Genomic DNA, 22,478 nt, shown 5'->3' with positions numbered 1-22,478 from the left:
TGCCGGCCTCCAGATGAGGATGCAGCTGAACTAACATCTTTATTTTAACCCGTGAGACTGAGCAAAGGAGCCAGTCATGCTGATCCCAGACCTGCCTCATAGAACTGTGGTCTGATAAATGGGTGTTGGTTTAAGCTGGTACATTTGTAGTAAGTTATCACTGATAGAAAACAAACACATGGGTGAACTTAATGCACGTTCTAGATTCAATTATTAGCTCAAGTAGGTGTGAGTTGCCCTAACAGTTCTTTTGGTTGCTTGAAATGTGGACTTACTGGTGGCCTACACTAAATGAAGTTGAGATCCCAGTAGTTCATTAGTATAATTGGAAGAAAAAAATCGAAAGACTTAGGAAGAGAGTTATGTTGGAATGGATTTAATATGTGCAACTTGCTCACCCACTCCTTCATTATGTCCTCCCAGAAGGTTCCACTGAAACTGTCTTCATTAAGGCATTAGAAAGGAGAGGACCAGCATCATTGAAAAGCTCTGTAGCAGCACTTTGCTAAATGCGATAGTGGATGATATGACCAGTGAAATGAGTTTCCTGATTTCAGTGGGCACGGTGGAATCTTCAGGAAATAGTAGATGGGTGCTAGGGCTTTCCCTCTAGAGAAAAGACAGGCATGATTATTGATGTGGGCATCACGACGAGAGCTATAATCAGGGATCTTTGGCCATGGCTAATTAATCATGGTGTTACTAGGAATGAAATGTCTATTCAGCCCACTAAAATCTTACGTGATCTACGTAAGTGAAAACGTCTAGGTGGTTGAACAGAGAGCTGACTTGAGTTGCCACAGTGGAGAGTCTCAGATTCTCACCTAATTCCCAGACCCGAACCTGTTCACAGACCTAGAAATGAAGGCAAGGCAGCAAGATCCACCACCAGCACAACGATGTGCCACGAATCTTCCTCCTACCTTTCAAAAGGAATCTCAGCCGTTTATCATCGTGACAGTGCAATGGGGAAAATGAAAACACCCAAACCTTTAGGGTAATATACAAGATATCATTGTGATCTACAAGTCAGGGTGGAGTTTATGGGGGTTAGAACACAAATGACGTGGCAGGGTGCGGTGGCTCACGCCTATAATCCTAGCACTTTGAGGGGCCAAGGCAAGTGGATCACTTGAGGTCAGGAGTTCGAGACTAGCCTGACCAACAAGGTGAAACGCTGGCTCTACTAAAGATACGAAAATTAGCCAGGCATGGTGGCAGGTGCCTGTAGTCCCACCTACTCTAGAGGCTGAGACAGGAGAATCGCTTGAACCCAGGAGGCGGGAGGCGGAGGTTGCAGTGAGCCAAGATCACGCCACTGTATTTCAGCCTGGGCGATGGAGCAAGACTCCGTCTCAAAAAAAAAAAGAAAGAAAAAGAACATAAATGACATCTTACTCCAAGTTCATCTCTAGGCTCTATCCACGCGTATTTCCCCACTTTCAAGTGGGAACCAAAGCAAGGCCATAAGGCTGCTTGAGACATTGCTGAATAGATCCAATGTTGCCTAAAATGTCTGTGGTACGTCAGAAAGCTGTGTAGAGACACTGGGTAGCTAGTAGAAGAACCACGGCACAGGTGCCCAGAGCTTTGGAGCAAAAGCATACCCTCTTCCACATCCTGGCATCTGACTTGATCTTGGGTTCTCAGCATGCAAGAGTTCATGAAACATGAGCTGCCCTTTATGAACTGGGTGTTGTCTGCACCACCACACTAGACTGGGCATACTTAGCAGCGCTCACCTCCTTGAATGGAAGTGGTGCCTGTGAATTTGGCCAAGTTAAGTCCTCAAGGCACAAGTAAGAGGCATGAGTAGGGAGCTGTAACTCCAATGGCATCTCTAGCTACATTCCTAACCTCTCCCTCCATAATCATAGTCACATGAAGGGTTTCCTATGTCTAGTTGACTGAGAAAGGAAAGATTTGGTTTCCTCTGGTGTGTGGGTGGTTCTGCCTGCTATTCTAACACCACAGAGAGTAGGCTGCTGCAGCATTACTGCCCCACTCAGGACAGCCCTGCAGGACAGTGGGGAAGGAAAATCCTCCCAGTGATTCGAATTGTAAAGAATGCATCTGTTTTGTTTACTTTGTCTGGACAAAGAGATGACCAGAGTTACGTTAACCCTGATCAATAGACAGTGGCTAACAGTTTGGCTAGATAACTCGGGATGTGGAAAGATATAGTGAGTTGATGACAAGGAAGTCTGGGAAAGAGGAAGGTGGATGAGTCTCTTGGGAAGGGCACAGATGGTGAGAGTATGTGTGTCCCATGTGACTGTTCACCAATGGGCATTCACTGCAGAGGAAATCTTCCATGATCAGGTTGACCAGGATATGATAATATGCTGAGGAAATAGCTTCAGAATATTTTTTTCATTTTTCAAACTGAGGCATAACTTACATACCATAAAGTGCACAGATCTCATGTGCACATTTTAATGAAGTTTTACATATCTATACACCCTTGTAATCACCACCCAGATCATATATAGAACATTCTCAGCTTCCCCTGTCTGTCCCTGCAGGCAGGCTTTTTCTCTCGGTCAGCCTTTTCCCCCAAAGGCATCCTCAACTCTGACCTTTATTACAACAGGTTTATGTCACATGTTCTTGAACTGTATGTGAATGGAATTATACAGTAGGTACTTTTGTTTTGACTTCTTTTACTCAGCATTGACTATGAGATTCATTAATGTTACTGCATGATTTCATAGGGGTTTTTCACTACTGGGTAGCATTCTGCTGTATGAATATGTCACAATTTACTTACCCATTCTAATGTTAGTGGACTTTGGGGGTCAATTTCCACCCTGCAGTGGTGTGAATGAAGCTGGCATGGTACATGTCTTTTGGTGGACACAGGCATTCATTTCTGCTGGATATTTACTCTTAGGAGTGGAAGTACCGAGTCACAGGGTATGTGTGTTTAATTTTAGCATTGCCAAACATTTTCCCAAGATAATTGTATCAATTTACAGTCCCACTAACAATGTGTGAGAGTTCCAGTTGTTCAATGTCCTTTCCAATACTTGGTATTTTAAATGCTAGTCTTTTAAATGTGTGTATGTAGTGATATCTTATTGCGGTTTTACATTCCACTTCTCTGATAAGCAGTGATATGGGGTACCTTTTCAAACATTCACCGGCTGTTTTGATATCCTCTTTTGTTAACTATTTGTCAAATATTTTGCCCATTTTAAAATTGCATCATCTTTTTCTTATTGTAGTTCTTTCTGCATTCTAGATATGAGTCTTTTGTTAGTTATATGTGTTGCAATATCTTCTCCCATCTTTGACTTTCCTTTTATAGTTAAGAATATACCTCTTAAAGGTATATGCTGATACTAGGCTTTAATGAAGTCCACATCCTCACACTTCCCTTTAATAGCTAGTGCTTTCTGTGTCTTGCTTAAGTATCTAAGTATCTTTGCCTACCTCAAGATCACCAAGATATTTGCTGAGGATTAAATGATGATCTTTTTTTTTTTTTTTGAGACAGTCTTCCTCTGTTGCCCAGGCTGGAGTGCAGTGGCACAATCTTGGCTCACTGCAACCTCCACCTCCCAGATTCAACCGATTCTCCTGCCTCAGCATCCCAAGTAGCTGGGATTACAAGCACTCGCCACCACGCCCGGCTAATTTTTGTATTTTTTTAGTAGAGATGGGGTTTCACCATGTTGGCCAGGCTGGTCTCAAACTCCTGACCTCAAGTGATCCACCCGCACTGGCCCCCCAAAATGCTGGGATTACAGGCATAAGCCACTGTACCCAGCCAAATGATGACATATTTAAAGGCTCCCGGGATAGTGATTGGTACATAATAAGCACTCGAAAAAAAAAAAACTGAAAGAACAAACAGGAAAACAAATAAGTGTGTGGCCCTGATAATACATTCATTACGTGCTTTTGTTTCTTAGACATGTCCTGGTAATATTTATAGCACCATGAGGAAACAGGGATGAGAAACGTTGACCCTGATGTGGCGGGAAACAGGAGAGAAGATGTCCTGAGGGTGGTCGTCGTGACTCCCCACAATAGAGGCGGAGACTCAGGAAAAACTCACAGAAGGTTTGACTCGAAGTCACCTCCAAGCCGGCCAAAGTCCCTGTGTCCTTTTGCTGTTTCTTTTCTTGACCTAGTCCATGTCCATCTCCACAGATCACATCCTGGGAACCTTCCGATGCTCCATTTTAATTATTTCATTATCATTATTTTTTTCTCCTCAGTGACTCCCTCCCACCCATAATATGTTTTGATATCCAATCTATGGCCACAGCCATCTTGTCCTGCCATGGCCTTCTTGGTGGCTTCCTCTGTGATCCACTCCATGGTCTCCTCCGTGGCCTCCTCCATGTCCATAACGCCCGCCATGATTCACTCCGTAGCCATCTCCATGGATGTGGCTCAGTCCATGGCCCACTCCATGTCCAAAGCCACATGTTCCTCCATGTCCCATTTCAAGTTCTCCTCCATGAACCAGAGCATTTCCCAGGCTGTGGAATGTCCCAGAGCCCAGGCCCAAGTCCAGGTCCAGACCAAGGCCATGGCTGTGGCCATGGGGGTAATAAACACAATTCCTCAGGGGGAAGAAAAGGTCTCTCTAAAAGAAAAAAATATGTATATTGATCAATGAAAATTAAGTCTCCTCTCCCTAATCACCATGCATGCCTATTTCACCGATGTCAGATTTTCGCTTTTCCAAACCGCCTATTTTCTCTCCTCTTTACCACCATCCTTACTATGATCTCTGTCTCTGTCTCTGTCTCTCTTTCTCCTTGTTCTTTTACTCTTTCTCTCTCTGAGAAAATAAGCTTCCCTGTTACCTTATTAACATATTCTCTTTATGTGACTACTCAGGCCCTTGTTCTGCAGATCCTAAGGTTAGGTGTTTTTGGAATTTCAAGACAAAGGTAAATCCATACCCCTACGTGAAAGGCACAGAGACTCACTTGACAGTCTTTCTCTTTGTTAGTTAACTAAGGAAGCTGAGGACAGGTATGTGGAATTGAGAGCCCTCGAAAGCTGTTTACACAGAGCCTTGAGATTATAGGCATGAACTCCAGAATCTAACCAACCTGGGTTAGAGTCTTAGATCTGTCACTCACTACATGTGCTGGGGCAAATAGCTAAGATCATGGAGCTCCAGATCTCTCACTTATAAGATGAATATAATATGGCCACGGGATTGTAGACCAGATTAAATGACATCATGCATTTTAAACACTCAGCCTTGAGCCTAGCATGTAGTAAAAACTCAGTGTCCACTTTCGTTATTCTCTCTTGATCTTGCAAATGAAATAATAAAGTAATTTAGGGAGTAATTCTTAGATGCTGGTATTTATTATGTAGCCCACATATGGAGAGAGGCTGAGAATTCTAAAATAAAGAACCTCAGCAAATTGACTATATTATCCAAACCTTTTGTGGCTTCCGTAAGTATTTTTTATTTGTCCATTTTTACCAGTGGTATGTTGTCCAACACTTAATAACAGGCTCTCCGAAGGAAAAGTGCTGATTTGCAGTGTTTGACAATTGCTGTGGTGTAAATATTTCCAGTACAGCATATTTTAAGCTACCAGTGTCACTCCACTCAGCTCAGAATTGGGAAGAACTGCACAATCTCTTGTGGGCTAGGATGAGCCAGCTCCAGCACACCACTGATTTATACTCTGCTTCACTCTTCAAATGGGAACTTACCCACAGGATCACAAGAACACAGGAAGAACACAAATAAATGTGAAATCAAGGTAAGAAAAATATGTATTCAAAGAACAATCAAGACCAGAGAGCAGAGATGGAGTGGGAGGCCAGAGGGTAACATTCACAGGTCGCACAAGGAATTGCAGAGTACTGTGAGGACCAGAAATTTGTTATACATGAGACAATCAGAAGCCTGCATTTTGGATGGCTGAGCATTTTTATGTTTCTTTCTTTCCTTTCTCTATTTCTCTCTTTCTTTCCTTCTTTCTTTGGTCTTTCTCTTTCTTTCTTTCTTTCTTTCTTTCTTTCTTTCTTTCTTTCTTTCTTTCTTTCTTTCTCTTTCTTTTTCTTTCTCTTTCCTTCTCTTTCTTTTCTCCCTCTCTCCCTCTTTCTTCCTCTCTTTCTTCCTTTCTTTCTCTTTCTCTCTCCTTCCTTCCTTCCTTCCTTCCTTCCTTCCTTCCTTCATTCCTTCCTTCCTTCTCTTTCTTTCGAGACAGGGTCTTGCTCTGTCACCCAGGCTGGAGTGCAGTGGCGTGATCTCTGCTCACTGCAACCTCCATCTCCCGGGTTCAAGCGATTCTCGTGCCTCAGCCTCCCAAGTAGCTGGGACTACAGGTACATGCCACCACTTTTGGCTAATTTCTGTATTTTTAGTAGAGACAAGTTTCACCATGTTGGCCAAGCTGGTCCCAAATGCCTGGACTCAAGTGATTTGTCCACTTTGGGCTTCCAAAGTGCTGGGATTACAGGCGTGAGCCACTGCGCCCAGCTGCTTCTTGCTTTCTTTATGTTTATGTCCTCCTTGTTCTCTCTCAGTATTTCCTTTGTTCTCTCAGTATTTCCCTTCACTTTGGCCCCAACTTCATCTTTTCCCTCCTCTTTGTCTACTTTGCTTCTCACTTTCTCTGACTTAAGGATTCGCTGTGATCCTTATATCAGGCTAGGTGATTCTTTCCTTCTGAGTGCACCAACTTACTCCCCTTTCTCATTCTGGATTTTTCCAAAGCACTGCTGACATGATTTCCCCCACCATTAAGACCTGCCTTCTCTCCAGGCTCCCCTATGAACCCACCCTGGGTACTCACCAGACAAAAACTCAGTCCTACTGACAATCCAACACCAGCCACGACTGTAGCCAGGGAAATGAGGATGATAGCCCAGGGCTGTAAATATCCACTTGGTTTGATCACGTTTGTGGGCATGTGGCTCATGCTAACTGTGTTCGTGCCTGTGGACACTGGGCCTGTTTCCTGGGAGGTGCTGCTAGTTGGCTCACGGGTGGATCCTGTGGTGGTCCTGACGCCAGGGGCTGAGGTGGTAGATGATGCTCCCCTAGTAGATGTATCCAGGCCAGAGGTGTTTGGGACTATTCCTGGCACAATATGGCTGGCAGCAGAGGCCGTGGAGTCCATTCCAGAGGTCATGGTGACAGAGCTGGAGGCGGTGGGTCTGGTTCCAGTGGTCTTGATGCCTATGAAACAGGTCACACAAGATGATGCATTTGTAGCAGAGATGATTAAAGAGGAATGGGGGTGCTTAGAGCAGAGGAGTGTGAATCTAACAAACCTATGGTGGAGATGGCTCAGGAGAGGGGTGATGGGGGAGGAGAGATGGTAGAAAGCGATTCTGCTGTGCCCATGTCCCCAGAATGGAGGTGGGTGTCGTACAGAGAAGGAAGTAGAATGTGTCACCTGGTGGGGTTGGTGATGGAGGAGGCAGAAGGTTGAGGAAATGTGATTGTGATGGGTTCAGAAGTGGAAGATCTATTTGACTTCCGAAGCTGCCACCCCAATAGAAGACAGCGAGCTGTTTAAAAGGAATGAATTAACAGCATTTGCAGTGTCCTGGATGAGACTGGAGACTATTATTCTAAGTGAAGTAACTCAGGAATGGAAAACCGAACATCGTATGTTCTCACTGATATGTGGGAGCTAAGCTTCGAAAATAGGAAGACATAAGAATGATGCAATGGACTATGGGGACTTTGGAGGAAGAGTGGGAGGGGCGAGGGATAAAATACTTCAAATATGGTGCAGTGTATACTACTCGGGTCATGGGTGCACCAAAATCTCACAAATCACCACTAAAGAACTTACTCATGTAACCAAATACCACCTGTATCCCAATAACTTATGGAAAAAAATTAAAAATAAATAAATAAAATAAAATAAGTGGGCAGGCTGGTATACAAAGCAGCAGGCCCTGCTTCCCTTGTGACTGTGATCACTGGGCATAAGGAGGGAGCTGGAGGAGGAGATGACAGAATTGGATTCACTCACGGGCATGCCAGTGGCCAGGGCTGGGACAGAGGTGACATCATCTACCACACTGTGGTGGCCAGCAAAGGTGGGGTGAGTGTTCCTGGGCAGATGTGGGAGGACCTGACCCAAGTGGAGAAGCTGCTCACAGGGACAGGAGAGGGGGGGCTCAGACAGGTGCGAGTGAGAATCAACACAGCAGAGGCGGTGGTGGCAGCTTAGGTAGCGAGGGGTGTGCCTAGGTCAGAAGTGGTTAAAATGGGATCACAACAGCACCAGTCATGAGAATAGAGGTGAGTGCGCTCAGAACCAAGAGACTAGAATCAGATGCAATTGGCTTGCTGATGGCAAGTGCCAGAGAACGAACAAAGTTGTTTGGTCTCAGACTGGAGCAAAGGTTGTCAAATATTTTCTGTAAAGGTTCAGACAGCAAATACTTTAGGCTTTTGGGCCAGGCAGTCTCTGTTGCAAATACACTGAAAAGCGGAAAAGTAGGTGGAGACAAATGTAAATGAATGGGCATGACTATCTTCCAATAAAACTTTACAAAACCAGGTAACAGGTGAGACGTGACCCATGACATGTGGTCTGCCAGCCTCTGGACTAGGGTCAATATATTGATAGGAGGTGGCGGTGTTGCAGATGATAGGTTGAATAGAGATAATCTACTTGGCACCAAAGTGGGAGCATTTCACAAAACTGTGATGGGCCAGCAGAGTTGAGGCGGGCTTGCTGGAGGAAGATGTGACAGATATAATGCACTTGTGGTTTATTATATTTTGTGGTTCTGATTGCAGTGGAAGTGGTGGGCAGTTAAAAAAAAAGAAAAAAGAAAAAAAAAGGTGAGACCAGAGTAGAGGCAATTAGGATTGTAGAAGAGGAAATTTTTTTTTTCTTTTTTTTTTTTTGAGATAGAGTCTCACTCTTGTCGCCCAGGCTGGAGTGCAGTGGTGTGATCTCTGCTTACTGCAAGATCTGCCTCCTGGATTCACACCATTCTCCTGCCTCAGCCTCCTGAGTAGCTGGGACTACAGGTGCCCACCACCACACCCGGCTAATTTTTTGTATTTTTAGTAGAGACACGGTTTCACCATGTTAGCCGGGATGGTCTCAATCTCCTGACCTTGTGATTTGCTCGCCTCGGCCTCCCAGTGTGCTGGGATTACAGGTATGAGCCCCTGTGCCCAGCCTAGAAGAGGAAATTATATCTAACTGTGTGGTGGCTTGATTTGAACCAGGGCAGAGATGATAGAAACAGGTGAACAGCTGGTGGTTGCCACTGGAGTTAAAATGTGTGGGCTCAAAGAGGACCTGGGGGTTAGTACCTGACACAGCTGTGTTGGTGATGGGCTGAATAGAAACGTCAGTGGCCTTGGTGGATACAAAAGTGGTGGCAGAGACAGTGGTGGAGGCTGCAGTGGCCCCAGAAGCTGTGATAGAGACTGTGGCGGTCTCAGAGCCTGCGAGGGAAGTTGCAATGGGCTCAAAGCTTGCAGTGGAAGCTATGGTGGTCTCAGAGCCTATGATGAAGGCAGTGTTGGTCTGAGAGCCTGCACTGGAGGATGTGGAGGTCTCAGAACCTGTGGTACAGGCTGTGCTGATCTCTGAGCCTGCTGTGGAGGCCATGGTGGTCTCAGAGCCTTCAGTAGAGGTGGTGGTGGCATCAGAGCCTGCAGCAGAGGATGTGGTGGTCTCAGAGCCTATGGTAGAGACCATGGTGGTCTCAGAGACTGTGGTAGCTATTGCAGTCATCACAGAGCCTGTGGTAGAGGTTGTGGTGGTCTCAGAGCCTGTGGTAGAAACTGTAGTGGTCTCAGAGCCTTCAGTAGAGGTGGTGGTAGTCTCAGAGCCTGTGGTATAGACTGTTGTGGTCTCAGAGCCTGCAGTAGAGGCTGTGGTGGTCCCAGAGCCTGTGGTGGAGACTGTGGTGGTCTCCAAACCTGCGGGAGAGGCTGTGGTGGTCTCAGAGCCCATGGTAGAGACTGTGGTAGTCTCAGAGCCTTCAGTAGAGATGGTGGTAGTCTCAGAGCCTGTGGTATAGACTGTTGTGGACTCAGAGCCTGCAGTAGTGACTGTAGTGGTCTCAGAACCCTCAGTAGGGGTGATGGTAGTCTCAGAGCCTGTGGTAGAGACCATAGTGGTCTCCAAGCCTGTGGTGGAGATTGTAGTGGTCTCAGAGCCTGTGGTAGAATCGGTGGTGGTCTCAGAGCCTGCAGTAGAGGCCGTGGTGGTCTCAGAGCCCATAGTAGTGACTGTAGTGGTCTCAGAGCCTTCAGCAGAGACTGTGGTGGTCTCAGAGCCTTCAGTAGAGGTGGCAGTTGTCTCAGAGCCTGCAGTAGAGGCTGTGGTGGTCTCAGAACCTGTGTTATAGATTGTTGGGGTCTCAGAGCCTGTGGTAGTGACTGTAGTGGTCTCAGAGCCTTCAGTAGAGGCTGTGGTGGTCTCAGAGCCTGTGGTAGAGACTGTAGTGGCATCAGAGCCTTCAGTAGAGGTGATGGTGGTCTCAGAGCCTGCTGTAGAGGCTGGGATGGTCTCAAAGCCTGGAGTGGAGACTGTGGTGGTCTCAGAGCCTGTGGTAGAGGCTATGGTGGTCTCAGAGTTTTCGGTGAAGACTGTGGTCATTTTAGAGCTTGCAGTGGAGACCTTGGTGGTCTCAGAGCCTATGGTAGAGACCATAATGGTCTCAGAGCCCATGGTGGATGCCATAGTGGTCTCAGAGCTTGTAGTAGAGGATGTGGTGGTCTCAGAGCCTGTAGTAGAGGTTGAGGTGGTCTCGGAGCCTTCAGTAGAGGCTGTGGTGGTCTCAGAGCCTGTGATGGAGACTGTAGTTATCTCAGAGCCTTCAGTAGAAGTGGTAGTGGTCTCTGAGCCAGTGATAGAAATTTTAGTGGTCTCAGAGCCTGTGATGGAGACTGTAGTCATCTCAGAGCTTTCAGTAGAAGTGGTAGTGGTCTCTGAGCCAGTGACAGAAACTTTAGTGGTCTCAGAGCCTGTGCTGGAGACTGTAGTTGTCTCAGAGCCTTCAATAGAGACTGTGGTGGTCTCAGAGCCTGTGGCAGATACTGTAGTAGTCTCAGAGCCTTCAGTAGAGGTGATGGTAGTCACAGAGCCTGTGGTAGAGATCATGGTGGTCTCAAAGCCTGTGGTGGAGACTGTAGTGGTCTCAGAGCCTTCAGTAGAGGCTGTGGTGGTTTCAGAGCTTGTAGTAGAGGCCATGGTGGTCTCAAAATATGCAGTCGATGCTGTGGTGTTCTCAGAATCTGCAGTAGAGACTGTGGTGGTCTCAGAGCCTGCAGTGGAGGCTGCAGTGGTCCCAGAACCTCCAGTAGAGGCTGTGGTGGTCTCAGCGCCTGTGGTGGAGACTATAGTCATCTCAGAGCCTTCAATGGTAGTGATGGTGGTCTCCAAGCCTGTGGTTGAAACTGTAGTGGTCTCAGAGCCTGTGGTAGAGACTGTAGTGGTCTCAGAGCCTGTGGCAGAGACTGNTGCAGTAGAGGCTGTTGTGGTATCAGAATGTGCAGTAGAGGCTGTTGTGGTCTCAGAGTCTGCAGTAGAGGCTGTTGTGGTCTCAGAGCCTATGGTAGAGACTCCAGTGGTCTCATAGTTTATGGTGGATGCCATGGTTGTCTCAGAGCCCATGGTAGAGGCTGTGATGGTCTCTGAGCCTGCAGTGAAGACTGTGGTCATCTCAGAGCTTGCGTTGGAGATCTTGGTGGTCTCAGAGCCTGTGGTAGAGGCTGCAGTGGTCTCAGAGCTCATGATGATGGATGCCATGGTGGTCTCAGAGCCTGTAGTAGAGGCTGCAGTGGTCTCAGAATCTGCAGTAGAGGCTGTGGTGGTCTCAGAGCCTGTGGTAGAAGCCATGGTGGTTCCAGAGCCTGAAGTTGAGACCGTGGTGGTCTCAGAGCCTGAAGTAGAGGTTACGGTGGTCTCAGAGCCCACGGTGGAGACTGTGGTGGTCTCAGAGCTTGCAGTAGAGTTTGTGGTGATCTCTGAGCCCATGGTGGAGACCATGGTGGTCTCAGTGCCTGTGGTAGAGACTGTAGTGGTCTCAGAGCCTGCAGTGAAGATGGTGGTTGTCTCAGAGCCTGCACTAGAGACTGTGGTAGTCTCAGATCCTGCCGTGGAGGTGGTGGTGATCTCAGAACCTGAAATAGAGACTATGGTGGTCTGAGAGCCTGTGGGAGTGGAGGTGGTGGTCTCAGAACCTGCTGTAGAGGCTGTAGTGGTCTCAGAGGCTTTAATAGGGACTGTAGTGGTCTCAGAGCCTGTGGTAGAGGCTGTGGTGGTGTTAGAGCCTGCAGTGGAGGCCATAGTGGTCTCAGAGCTCATGCTGGATGCCGTGATTACCTTGGAGTCTGCAGTTGAGGTTGTGGTGGCCTCAGAGCCTGCCGTGGAGGTGGAGGAGGTGGTCTCAGAACCTGCAGTAGATGCTGTGGTGGTTTCAGAGCCTGTGGTAGAGACTTTAGTGGCCCCAGGGCCTGCAGTGGAGGTGGTGGTGGTCTCAGAGCCTGTGGTAGAGACGGTGGCAGTCTCAGAACTTGTGGTGGAGGCCATGGTGGTTTCAGAAGTTATGGTGGAGGCCATCGTTGTCTCAGAGCCTGCAGTGGAGGTTGTGCTGGAGGCCATGGTAGTCTCAGGGACTGTAGTAGAGGCTATAGAAGAGGATGTTGTGGTCTCAGAGACTGCGGTGGAGGCCACGATAGTTTCAGAGCCTGCAGTGGAGGCTGTGGTTGTGTCAGAGCCTGTGGTGAAGGTCCTAGTGGAGGCTCTAGCAGTCCCTAAGTCTGTGGTGGAGGCCGTGTTGGTCTCAGAGCCTGTGGTAGAGTCTGTGGTGATCTTAGAGCCTGCAGTTAAGGCCATAGTAGAGGCCATGGTGGAGGCTGTGGTGGTCTCAGAGCCTGTGATGGAGGCTGTGGTGGTGTCAGAGCCTTCTGTGAAGTCTGTGGTATTCTCAGAACCTGAGGTGGAGGACAAATAAGGTGGGGAATGGATTAAGGATGAATTTGCAGGTTTAGTATAGCATTACTTTAACATATACTCAGTACTGCTTGCTCATTTATTTATTCAGATATTGAGGGCTTAATATGTACCTGGTATTTTACTAAACTCTGGGCATACTCCTGTTAGCAAAAGAGATATGGGCTTATAATTTAGTAAAGAAGAGAGATACAAAATAAAAACATATAAATACACATTGGCTCAGGTGCTGTTAAAGAAAGCAGTGGTGCTGCTTTAGGTACTAGAGTCAGAAAAGGTCTCTCTGAGGAACTGACATATGAACTGAGATCTGAAGGCTAAGAAGGCAGCCATCTGGGCCAGGCGCGGTGGCTCGTGCCTGTAATCCCAGCACTTTGGGAGGCCGAGGCGGGCGGATCACCTGAGGTCAGGAATTCGATACCAGCCTGACCAACGTGGAAAAACCCCACCTCTACTAAAAATACAAAATTAGCCGGGCATGGTGGCGCATGCCTGTAATCCCAGCTACTCGGGAGGCTGAGGCAGGATGATCGCTTGAACCCGGGAGGCAGAGGTTGCAGTGAGCCAAGATCGCGCCACTGCACTCCAGCTTGGGCAACAAGACCAAAACTCCATATCAAAAACAAACAAACAAACAAACAAAAGTCAGTCTCCGGGAGATAAAGTCTTCCAGTTTTTGCTTGTCTAGAAAAGCCTTCATTTCATCTTCATATTGAAAATATTTTTACTCCGTGTAATTCTAGGTTGATAGAATATTTTTTGTTTCAGTATTTTAATGATGTTGCTTCTTGAGCTTCTGGTTGTCACAGTTTCTCACAGGAAGTCAGTTATCATGCTTGTCTTTGCTCCTCTCTACATAATGTGTCTTTTCTTTTCTAGCTGGTTCTAGGATTTCCCATTTATCACTGATTTTTAGTTATTTGATTACATTGTACTTTGGTATGATTTTTTAAAGTTTATTTTGCTTGATATTTGTTGAGGTCTTGGGATCTGTGAGTTTATAGTTTTCATCAAATTTAATTTTTTCAGCTACCATTTCTTTAAACATTTTTTCGGTTCCTTTTCTGGAACTTCAATTACACTTATTGTAGACAGAATATTGTCTCACAAAATCACTGGTATTCTATTCATTTATTTTCAGCCCATACTCCCTCCACCCCATACTCCCTCTCACCCTCACAAGATTCTGACAACACATGCCAGGCTGCCACTCTGTGGAGAAGTCCACTTCACCCAATTTAGTTTGTTTTTTTCTTTCTTTCTTTTTTTTTTTTTTTTGAGATGGAGTCTGGCTCAGTCACCCAGGCTGGAGTGCAGTGGTGCGATCTCAGCTCACTGCAACCTCTGCCTCCTGGGCTCAAGGGATTCTCCTGCCTCAGCCTCCTGAGTAGCTGGAAATACAGGCGTGCATCACCATGCCTGGCTAATTTTTGTATTTTTAGTAAAAACAGACTTTCACCATGTTGGCCAGGCTGGCCTCTAACTCCTGACCTCAGGTGATCTGCCCACCTCAGCCTCCCAAAGTGCTGGGATTACAGGTGTGAGCCACCGCACCTAGCCCCAGTTTAGTTTCTTACATCCTTCTCTGGGCCACTGCTGTCTCCCCTCCTGTCCAACCCTGATATCTGCTTTCCTCTTCCTCACCTGATGATCTGGGGCTCAATCATTCAGAAAGGGAAGAGAAAGTAGAAAACAAAACTGATTTGTGTTTTTAAAAAATCACACTCAGCATGCTGTGTGAAAACTGGCATGTAGGAGGGCAAGAGTGATAACAGAAGATTGGTTAAGAGTAGTAATCATTGCTTGGACTAGGATGGTAGCAGGGGAGATACATTTCGGTGGATGAATACAAGCTATGTTTTGAAATTAGAAAAGTAGAACCAATAGGAAGTGTTGAAAGGCTGCATGTAGTGGATGACAGGAAAGGAAGTCAAGAACAACTTCTGGCTTTGGGGCTTACACAGAGAGTTGGAAATTTGTTTTATTTATCTGAACGAATAGGGATGAAGTGGAGGTTGGAAATATTAGAGATTTTGAACTTTTTGTGCCCATTAGATATCCAGGAGACTGTTTGTTGGCAGTTAGAAACCTGCACTTAGTTCTCAGAGGAGAAATCAAAACAAAAGATATAAAACTGGAAGTCATTTAAATATACATGGTATTTAAAGCCTTGAGGCTGACTGAGATCATTTGTCTGGGAGAGTATAGTTGGAGAAGAGGGCGCTAGACCAAGCTCTGGCTGCTGCGTCATTCAGATAGAGGAGGAGAGGCGAATGAATGAGACTGAGAAGGAGTATCCAGTAAGATAGAAGGAAAACTCTAAAAAGTGAATCAAGGAAGTCAAGAGAATAGAGAGGCTCTAGAAAAATACGGTAGTTAGCTGAATTGATTTTTGCAGAGAGATCAAGTAAGATATGGCCTGGGCCACGTCCACTGGATTCAGAGACAATATGGAAGTGAGTGTTTAGTTTATTGAAAACAGATTTTCATGATGGGATAGCCCCCAACTGGAATGAATAAAAGTATAAATAAGTATATATGGAGGGTTACGGATTTCACAGAAGAATAAAAAGTAGAGAAATAACAAAAGACATACCTCCACAAGGACAAAGGATGGAGAGATGACAACAGCAGAGGAGATAAATTATTTTTTTAAAGATAATAGCAGAAGGATGAGTGGTAAACCTCCAAAGAGAAAGCTTCAACATACAGGCCTCCACTGGGGGTGAGAGTAAGTCAACTACTGGTAAATTATTAATTCTATGGAATCCTGGAAAGATTCAGGAGTTGCAGCCAGGTTCCTCTGAAGCTTTGGGTGTGGCATTTGACTAAATACAGGAAAGATGGTTGAAATACAACGTAGCTAGGGACTGTCTCTCAGCTCCAGATCCCTCCTTCCACTCAAGGAGTTGGATGACTACACCTCTCTCCCTTATAACAGCTTAGGATTTTATCTCTGGAGATATTGAAACCAAAGAAATTCTAGACCAGTGATCTCAGGCACTGCTGAGGGCAGAAGTCAGTTTTACTGAAACTGTGCAATTAAGGAAATGCTTACACCCTGAACTGTAAAACCCTCATTACCTCTTCCCTTACTCAGCTTCCAGCACTTCAGCAGCTTTGCTACTATGCTCTAGACAGGATCTGGAGAATTCTTCTTGTGGAAAGAAATTAGACAACACTAGATACTGAAATTTCAAGGATCTTCCCAATCAAAACTGCCACGTCTCTGCTAAGTTACCCTAAAGCTAAGTTCGCCAGCTGACAGGCCCTACCTCTGCACGCAAAGCTTCCAGGCATCATATTGTTGCCTCACTTTCAAATGCAAAGGACATTCTGGGATTACCAGATATTTGAAGAAAATCTCTAGCTTGAAATATAGAGACCAAAACAAATATCCCTATGAAGCAAAGTCAGAGAGAACTGAGACAGTGCAAATAGTAGAACCAACTTCAAATGTCCTCAGCAATATAAGAGAAAGTATAGCACCACAAGGTCAGTAATCTAAATGATATTCAGCTAACTACCACATTTTTCTAGAGCCTCTCTATTCTCTTGACTTCCTTGATTCACCTTTTAGAGTTTTCTTTCTACCTTACTGGATGCTCCTTCATGGGAAGGAGTGAAAACAAACAAACAAACAACAACAAACAAACAAATAAAAGATGCCATTTTAAAAATGATTGTAGACAAAAAAAGATCTCTTTGAAATTAAAAAAAAAAAACTCTCAAAATTCACTAGAAGGATTTGAAGACTTTAGAAGCTGAGGAAATCTCCCCAAAAGAAAAATAAAATGACAGAATTGGAAGACAGAAGAAGAAATGTAAGAAAATTAGAGTGTCAGTCCAGGAGGTCAAATATCCAAATCATAAGATTTTTCAGAAAGACAGAACAGAGAAAATGGATGAGAGGCAATTATCAAAGAAAAAAAAAGCAAGAAAATTTTCCAGACCTGACTGATATAACTTTGTACTGTACAAGTTCCTAACACAATGAAAGAAGAATCCATACTATGGCACCATATCATGAGATTTTAGAACAGTAATTTTAAAAATCTGAAATCATGCAGAAGAAAAAAATATGGGTCTCTTGCAAGAGGTCAGTAAACTAAATGATATCAGTCTTCACAATCTAGAATCTAGAAACAGTGGATCAATCCCTTCAAAATCCTGAGGAAAGATCGTATCCATCCTAGAATTCTATAACCAGTTAAACTATGAGTCAAATGTGAGGGTGGAATAAGACATTTTCAGACATATAAGGTCTATGGACAGCTAGGCCCATTTTTCTCTTCTTCTTGGGCACATGGCTAAGTTACATTTCTCAACCTCTCTTGTAGCTAGGTAGGGCTACATGTCTAAGCCCTAGTCAGAGGACCCTAAAGGGAAGGAATACATACTAATTTCCATTTCATTTCTTTAAGAGTAAATACCTATTCCTTGATTTCTGCTTGTATATATATTTTTATTTTCTGTATGTTATCATGTTTTCACATCTTAACAAACTTTTCTAGCTAGGGAGAGATAGCACCTTCCAGGCTAGCCAATTCTTAGAAGCAGCAAAGGGCCCAGCCAGGAGCATGAGCTGATATGCAAACTAACCATTCCAGAGCCATAGCTCCTCTATCTGGCCCATATACTCCAGAAAACAATATTTATCTGCCTTAGTCATTCCAAAGCCAAGTACCAGGCAACTAGGTAGTAATCAGCTATATAGCTCAAAGAACACAGGAATTATTCAAACCAGCCAATCCTAAACTGTTCGCCCTGCCTTTCCTTGCCTTTCCCACAGAAACCCCAATAAAAGGAAAGACCTAAATAAACCTTTCCTTCACTCCTGTCTTCTGCCTCCTGACTATCTTGGTGTCTTTCTCAGGTGGTCCAGTATGGCAGTGCCATGCCTCCTGTCTCTAGGGCCTGTGAGCCTCTCCTCTTGTGGCTACACCTTGACTGACTGTATCATAAAATAATACAAAATACTGTTCTTCTGCCCTCTCCTTGGGCTGAAATGATGATGACACTGGAAATCATATGTTGAAGATGGAACAGTCATATTCACCCAGGATCCCTGAATGACTACATGGAGCAGAGCTCCAACCATCCTATAATACTTATCTTAGGACTGGTACAAGGGAGAAAAATAAACTTGTTTATTTTTCAAAGTCACTTTCAGGATCTCCTTGTTACAGCAGCTTAGCATTACCCTAACATTGCATAAGGTTTTAAAATAATTTTCCACCATAAACTCTCTCTCAAGAAGCTTCTAGAGAAAGTGCTGCCCTGAGATGGAAAAATAAATCCAGAAAAAAAATAGGAATTTACAAGGGAAAAAAGGGAATTTCCAGAACATTGCTGAATACAAATTGCAGGAAGGACAAGAGACCTAGCAAGCAACCAATACTGGTTGGACAGAGGCTTCCAAATGGGATTGCTCAAGGGAAAAAAGTGAAACTGATAGATTGCCTCATGTGTATTGAAAAGGCAGGGATAATTCTGGTAGAGGTTTGGGGATAAATTAATGGTATATATGAAGAAAACTATGGAAATTTTAAAAATGAGGCTATTGTTAATATCTAGAAAAACAAAAATTACAAGAACGGATGGTCATCACAATGCAATTATATGATCCAGTTATAAATGTTACTAGAGGTAACATTTATAGTTATTATAATGTCATCACAATGCAATTATATGACCCAGTTATAAATGTTACTAGAGGTAACATTTATAGTTATCATAATGTAAATGCTAAATGCAAATTTAACACCAAAAATTTGGTACAATCATTTGGGAAGAATTGTGAGCAGGAAGGTGAGACATAAGTGTTCAGAGGGAGTAGTCTAACCTAAATCTTCCTTTTCATTAGAAGGAAGACAATAAATCATTCCCGAAGCAGGGAAAAAAAAAAACCTCAACCAACAAAGAAGTAATGGTAGTAAGAGAATTTATGACTGGGTGTAATGGCTCAGGCCTGCAATCCCAGTGCTTTGAAAAGCTGAGGTGAGAGGATTCCTTAAGCCCAGGAGTACCAGGCTGCAGTGAGCTATGATGGTGTCACTGCACTCCAGCCTGGGTGACAGAGTGAGACCCTGTCTCTAAATAAATAGATAAATGCAGTATGAAGGTAAATGCCAACAGGAACCCTGGGAAGCAGGACTCAGAGTAAGAAGCAGTTGGGGAAAGGGAGTCAGGGGCTGAAGTTTTATGAGAAGCCTCGTAGGACTACAAGTTTTTCTTTTTCGGAACTACTTACATGCACTACCTAATATAATAAAATAAAATCAACAAGTGAATGGGAAGTGAGAAGTGACATAGCAAATGTGGGGAAGGCCTTCAAGAATGGGGTGAGAGGCTGGGCATGGTGGCTCACACCTGTAATCCCAGCACTTTGGAAGGATGAGGCAGGTAGACTGCCTGAGCTCAGGAGTTCAAGACCAGCCTGGACAACACAGTGAAACCCCATCTCTATTAAAGTACAAAAAATTAGCTGGGTGTGGCAGTGTGCGCCTGTAGTCCCAGCTACTCGGGAGGCTGAAGCAGGAGAATCGCTTGAACCCAGGAGAAGGAGGTTGCAGTGAGCCAAGATTGTGCCACTGTACTCTAGCCTGGGTGACAGAGCGAGACTCTATCTCCAAAAAAAAAAAAAAAAAGAATGGGAGTGAGGAAGGAGAGCGGAGGGAGAGGCGGTGGCTGAGGAGTGAAGCAGGGACGTTAGGATGGACATCATTCAAACAGTGTTTGGTCCAGGGACCTCTGGGGTCACACTGTCTGAGGAACCCACACCATCCCACCAAGCCTACTGAATCAAGATCTTGCTTGGTGGGGTGTCAGGACCTGGAAACTCAAGTTTTTAATCATCTCCTTGGATGATACTTGTGCATACAGAACTGAGCTTGTTCGGATGCTGATGAAAAGGACTCAAGAAAAAGACAGGAGGGAAAGGAGAAATGCACTGAGCAAAGCCCCTGAGACGGCAGGAGGATGAGAAGGCACCCAGCATTCAAATGGAGGAGTTGGTCCTTGTTAATCCAATGTAATGGGGCTACAGGAGAGACAGTGGGTCACTTTATAGACCTAGTTGTGGGAAAAGAGGAGGTGCCTGTCAGCACTTGCATGCTTGTTCCCTTTTGTAAGGGAATATTATTTAAGTCTATGTTTTACAGTACGCCAAGAGTTCCACGGGGGCCAAGACCATGGCATTTCCTACTCCATTCCTCACCGTGGCCTAGCACGCAGCAGTGCCTGGCCCAGAGGAGGAGCTCTATACATGTTTGTTGAATGACTACATGAATGACAGTTTCTTCTGAGGTAAGGGGACTCTTGCTTAAAATCAGACAGATAGGACTGGAGTTCGGGATTAGGACAGGCGACGGGTGGATCTGGAAGGCATGGGTAGGTAGAGAATAGCTGAAGCATTCAGGATGAAGGCAACAGGAAAGGGAAGAAAAAGAAGTGCTGAAGTGTGTGAGGGAGCGAATCCACAGTAGGGTGCAGGAAACAGACGCATACTGAGGAAGAAGGGGGAAGCACCCTAAATCCTCCACATCATCCAACCTAGACCTTCTCTTTCAACCACACCTCCCGCTTCTTGAAGTGCTATCCTACAGTAAAGGCAATGGAACGGATAAGCTGATTAACCTGGTATCTTATAATTAGGGAAGATACTTTGATGTAAGAAATCAAAGACAGGAGTGAACGGAACTTTCTCAGACAGTCCGTTGGAATCACACGGAGCCCAGGACGGAGCCCAGTTCACTTCTCCCCTGGGCTATTTCCTTTCACAGTCATCCCTGATCCAGTGCCAGAGCCAACCCCTCAGTGGCTGACCTCCAATTTGTTCCTACCAAGGAAATTCTCAGGGGATTAGACATGGATTTGGACTCAGGCAGCATCCAAAGGATTGAAGCAAAAAAAAAAGTAGATGTTAGCGTAGATGCGGTGATCAGGGAACACTTCTACACTGCTAGTGGGAATGTAAACTTGTACAGTCACTATGGAAAACAGTGTGGAGATTTCTTAAAGAACTAAAAGTAGAGCTACCATTTGATCCAGCAATCCCACTACTGGGTATCTACCCAGAGGAAAAGAAGTCATTATACGAAAAAGATACTTGCACACACATGTTTATAGCAGCACAATTCACAATTGCAAAGTCATGGAACCCAAATGCCCATCAATCAACAGGTGGATAAAGAAACTGGCATATATATATGAAGGAATACTACTCAGCCATAAAAAGGAATGAATTAACGGCATTTGCAGCGACCTGGATGACATTGGAGACTATTATTCTAAGTGAAGTAACTCAGGAAAGGAAAACCAAACATCGTATGTTCTCACTGATATGTGGGAGCTAAGCTATGAGGACTCAAAGACATAAGAATGATACAATGGACTTTGGGCACTAGGGAGGAAGGACAGGGGAGGGACGAGAGATGAAACACTACCAATAGGGTGGGTGCAATGTATACTGCTCAGTGATGGGTGAACCAAAATCTCACAAATCACTACTAAAGAACTTACTCATGTAAGCAAATATCACCTGTACCCCGATAACCTATGGGAAACAAACAAAGAAGGATTGAAGGATTTTTACTTGACTTTAGACTGAGATCCTGGTTTTAATTTGGAATTAAGAATGCCATTGGAACTAGAATTTTCCAGTTAAAAACAAAACTTTTATCCAAGATACAAAGGAAAGTAAAAGTCTCACCCCCACCTCATTTCCCCAGCACCGCCCCTCACCGCCCCACAACTTGTGCTCGCAGTCACAACTCGGGGAGACTAATACAGATTTGCTTCTAAGATAGCATCAGAGTCATAGTCAATGGAATTGGGATCAGTATTGGCTTTTGCAGAAATGGGCAAAAAAAAAAAAAAAGAAAAAGAATCATCATCGTTTCTGGAAGAAGAGTCATGCCTAGACAGGGGATCCCCCTTCTCCTTCAGGCTGTATGTGGCCTCCATGCCCCTCTCCTTCCTTAACTGCTAAGTAACTTACTGGGTCCCAGAAGTCCAAAGAGAAGCAGCCACAGGAACCAGAAGGCTGGAGAAATGTTTCCTCTTCTCATCTCTAAATGATGCACATAGAAGTTGTCATTTAGATGCCTGGGTTCCAAAGGAAGAATAGGTCAAAGAGGCAGAGAGACAAGGGGCAAACCCCCTGGGCCTTGATAGAAAATAAAGTTGCACAAAAAGACCCAAAGGCCAGCCACTGCCAGGGTAAGCCTTGTAGGCAGGTGGGATGGTTGCAGGGAGCCCCCAGATTGCTCCACAGTTTGGCTTCTTGTTTTTCTTCTTTTTTCCTCGCAAGCGTATCTGTGGCATTTATAGCTGATACTGAGTAGGAGAGGCCAGAGCTTTGGGTCCTCCCTCCCCAGGGAGGAGCATCTCCGCACTGTGCTTTCTGCAGGGCCATTTGGAAAAATGTACCCTACAGGAATCAAGGCGGAGGAGAGAGCCGAGTCGGTAAGACCAGAGGGCGCACACACGAGGAGGGGCAGGGAGAGAGGCAGAATGAGGGGATCAAACTTGTCGGAG

At 45.1% G+C, this 22,478-nt stretch overlaps 1 protein-coding gene across 1 annotated transcript; it reads right to left on the bottom strand.

Annotated features, from left to right (window-relative positions):
• Window positions 1-4,264: 4,264 nt before the first annotated feature.
• Window positions 4,265-22,009, bottom strand: LOC112622215 (mucin-22-like). The gene is made up of 5 exons (XM_025381489.1): window positions 21,940-22,009; window positions 10,859-12,919; window positions 9,284-10,798; window positions 6,786-7,171; window positions 4,265-4,600 (listed from the first exon to the last, which is right to left on the bottom strand). Exons 1-5 carry the CDS (start codon window positions 22,007-22,009, stop codon window positions 4,265-4,267), a joined length of 4,368 nt encoding a protein of 1,455 aa, XP_025237274.1.
• Window positions 22,010-22,478: the final 469 nt, after the last annotated feature.

The sequence above is a fragment of the Theropithecus gelada genome, chromosome 4 (genome assembly GCF_003255815.1).
Source record: "Theropithecus gelada isolate Dixy chromosome 4, Tgel_1.0, whole genome shotgun sequence".
Classification (NCBI taxonomy): Eukaryota; Metazoa; Chordata; class Mammalia; order Primates; family Cercopithecidae; genus Theropithecus; species Theropithecus gelada.
This window is presented reverse-complemented; position numbering and strand designations above follow the sequence as displayed.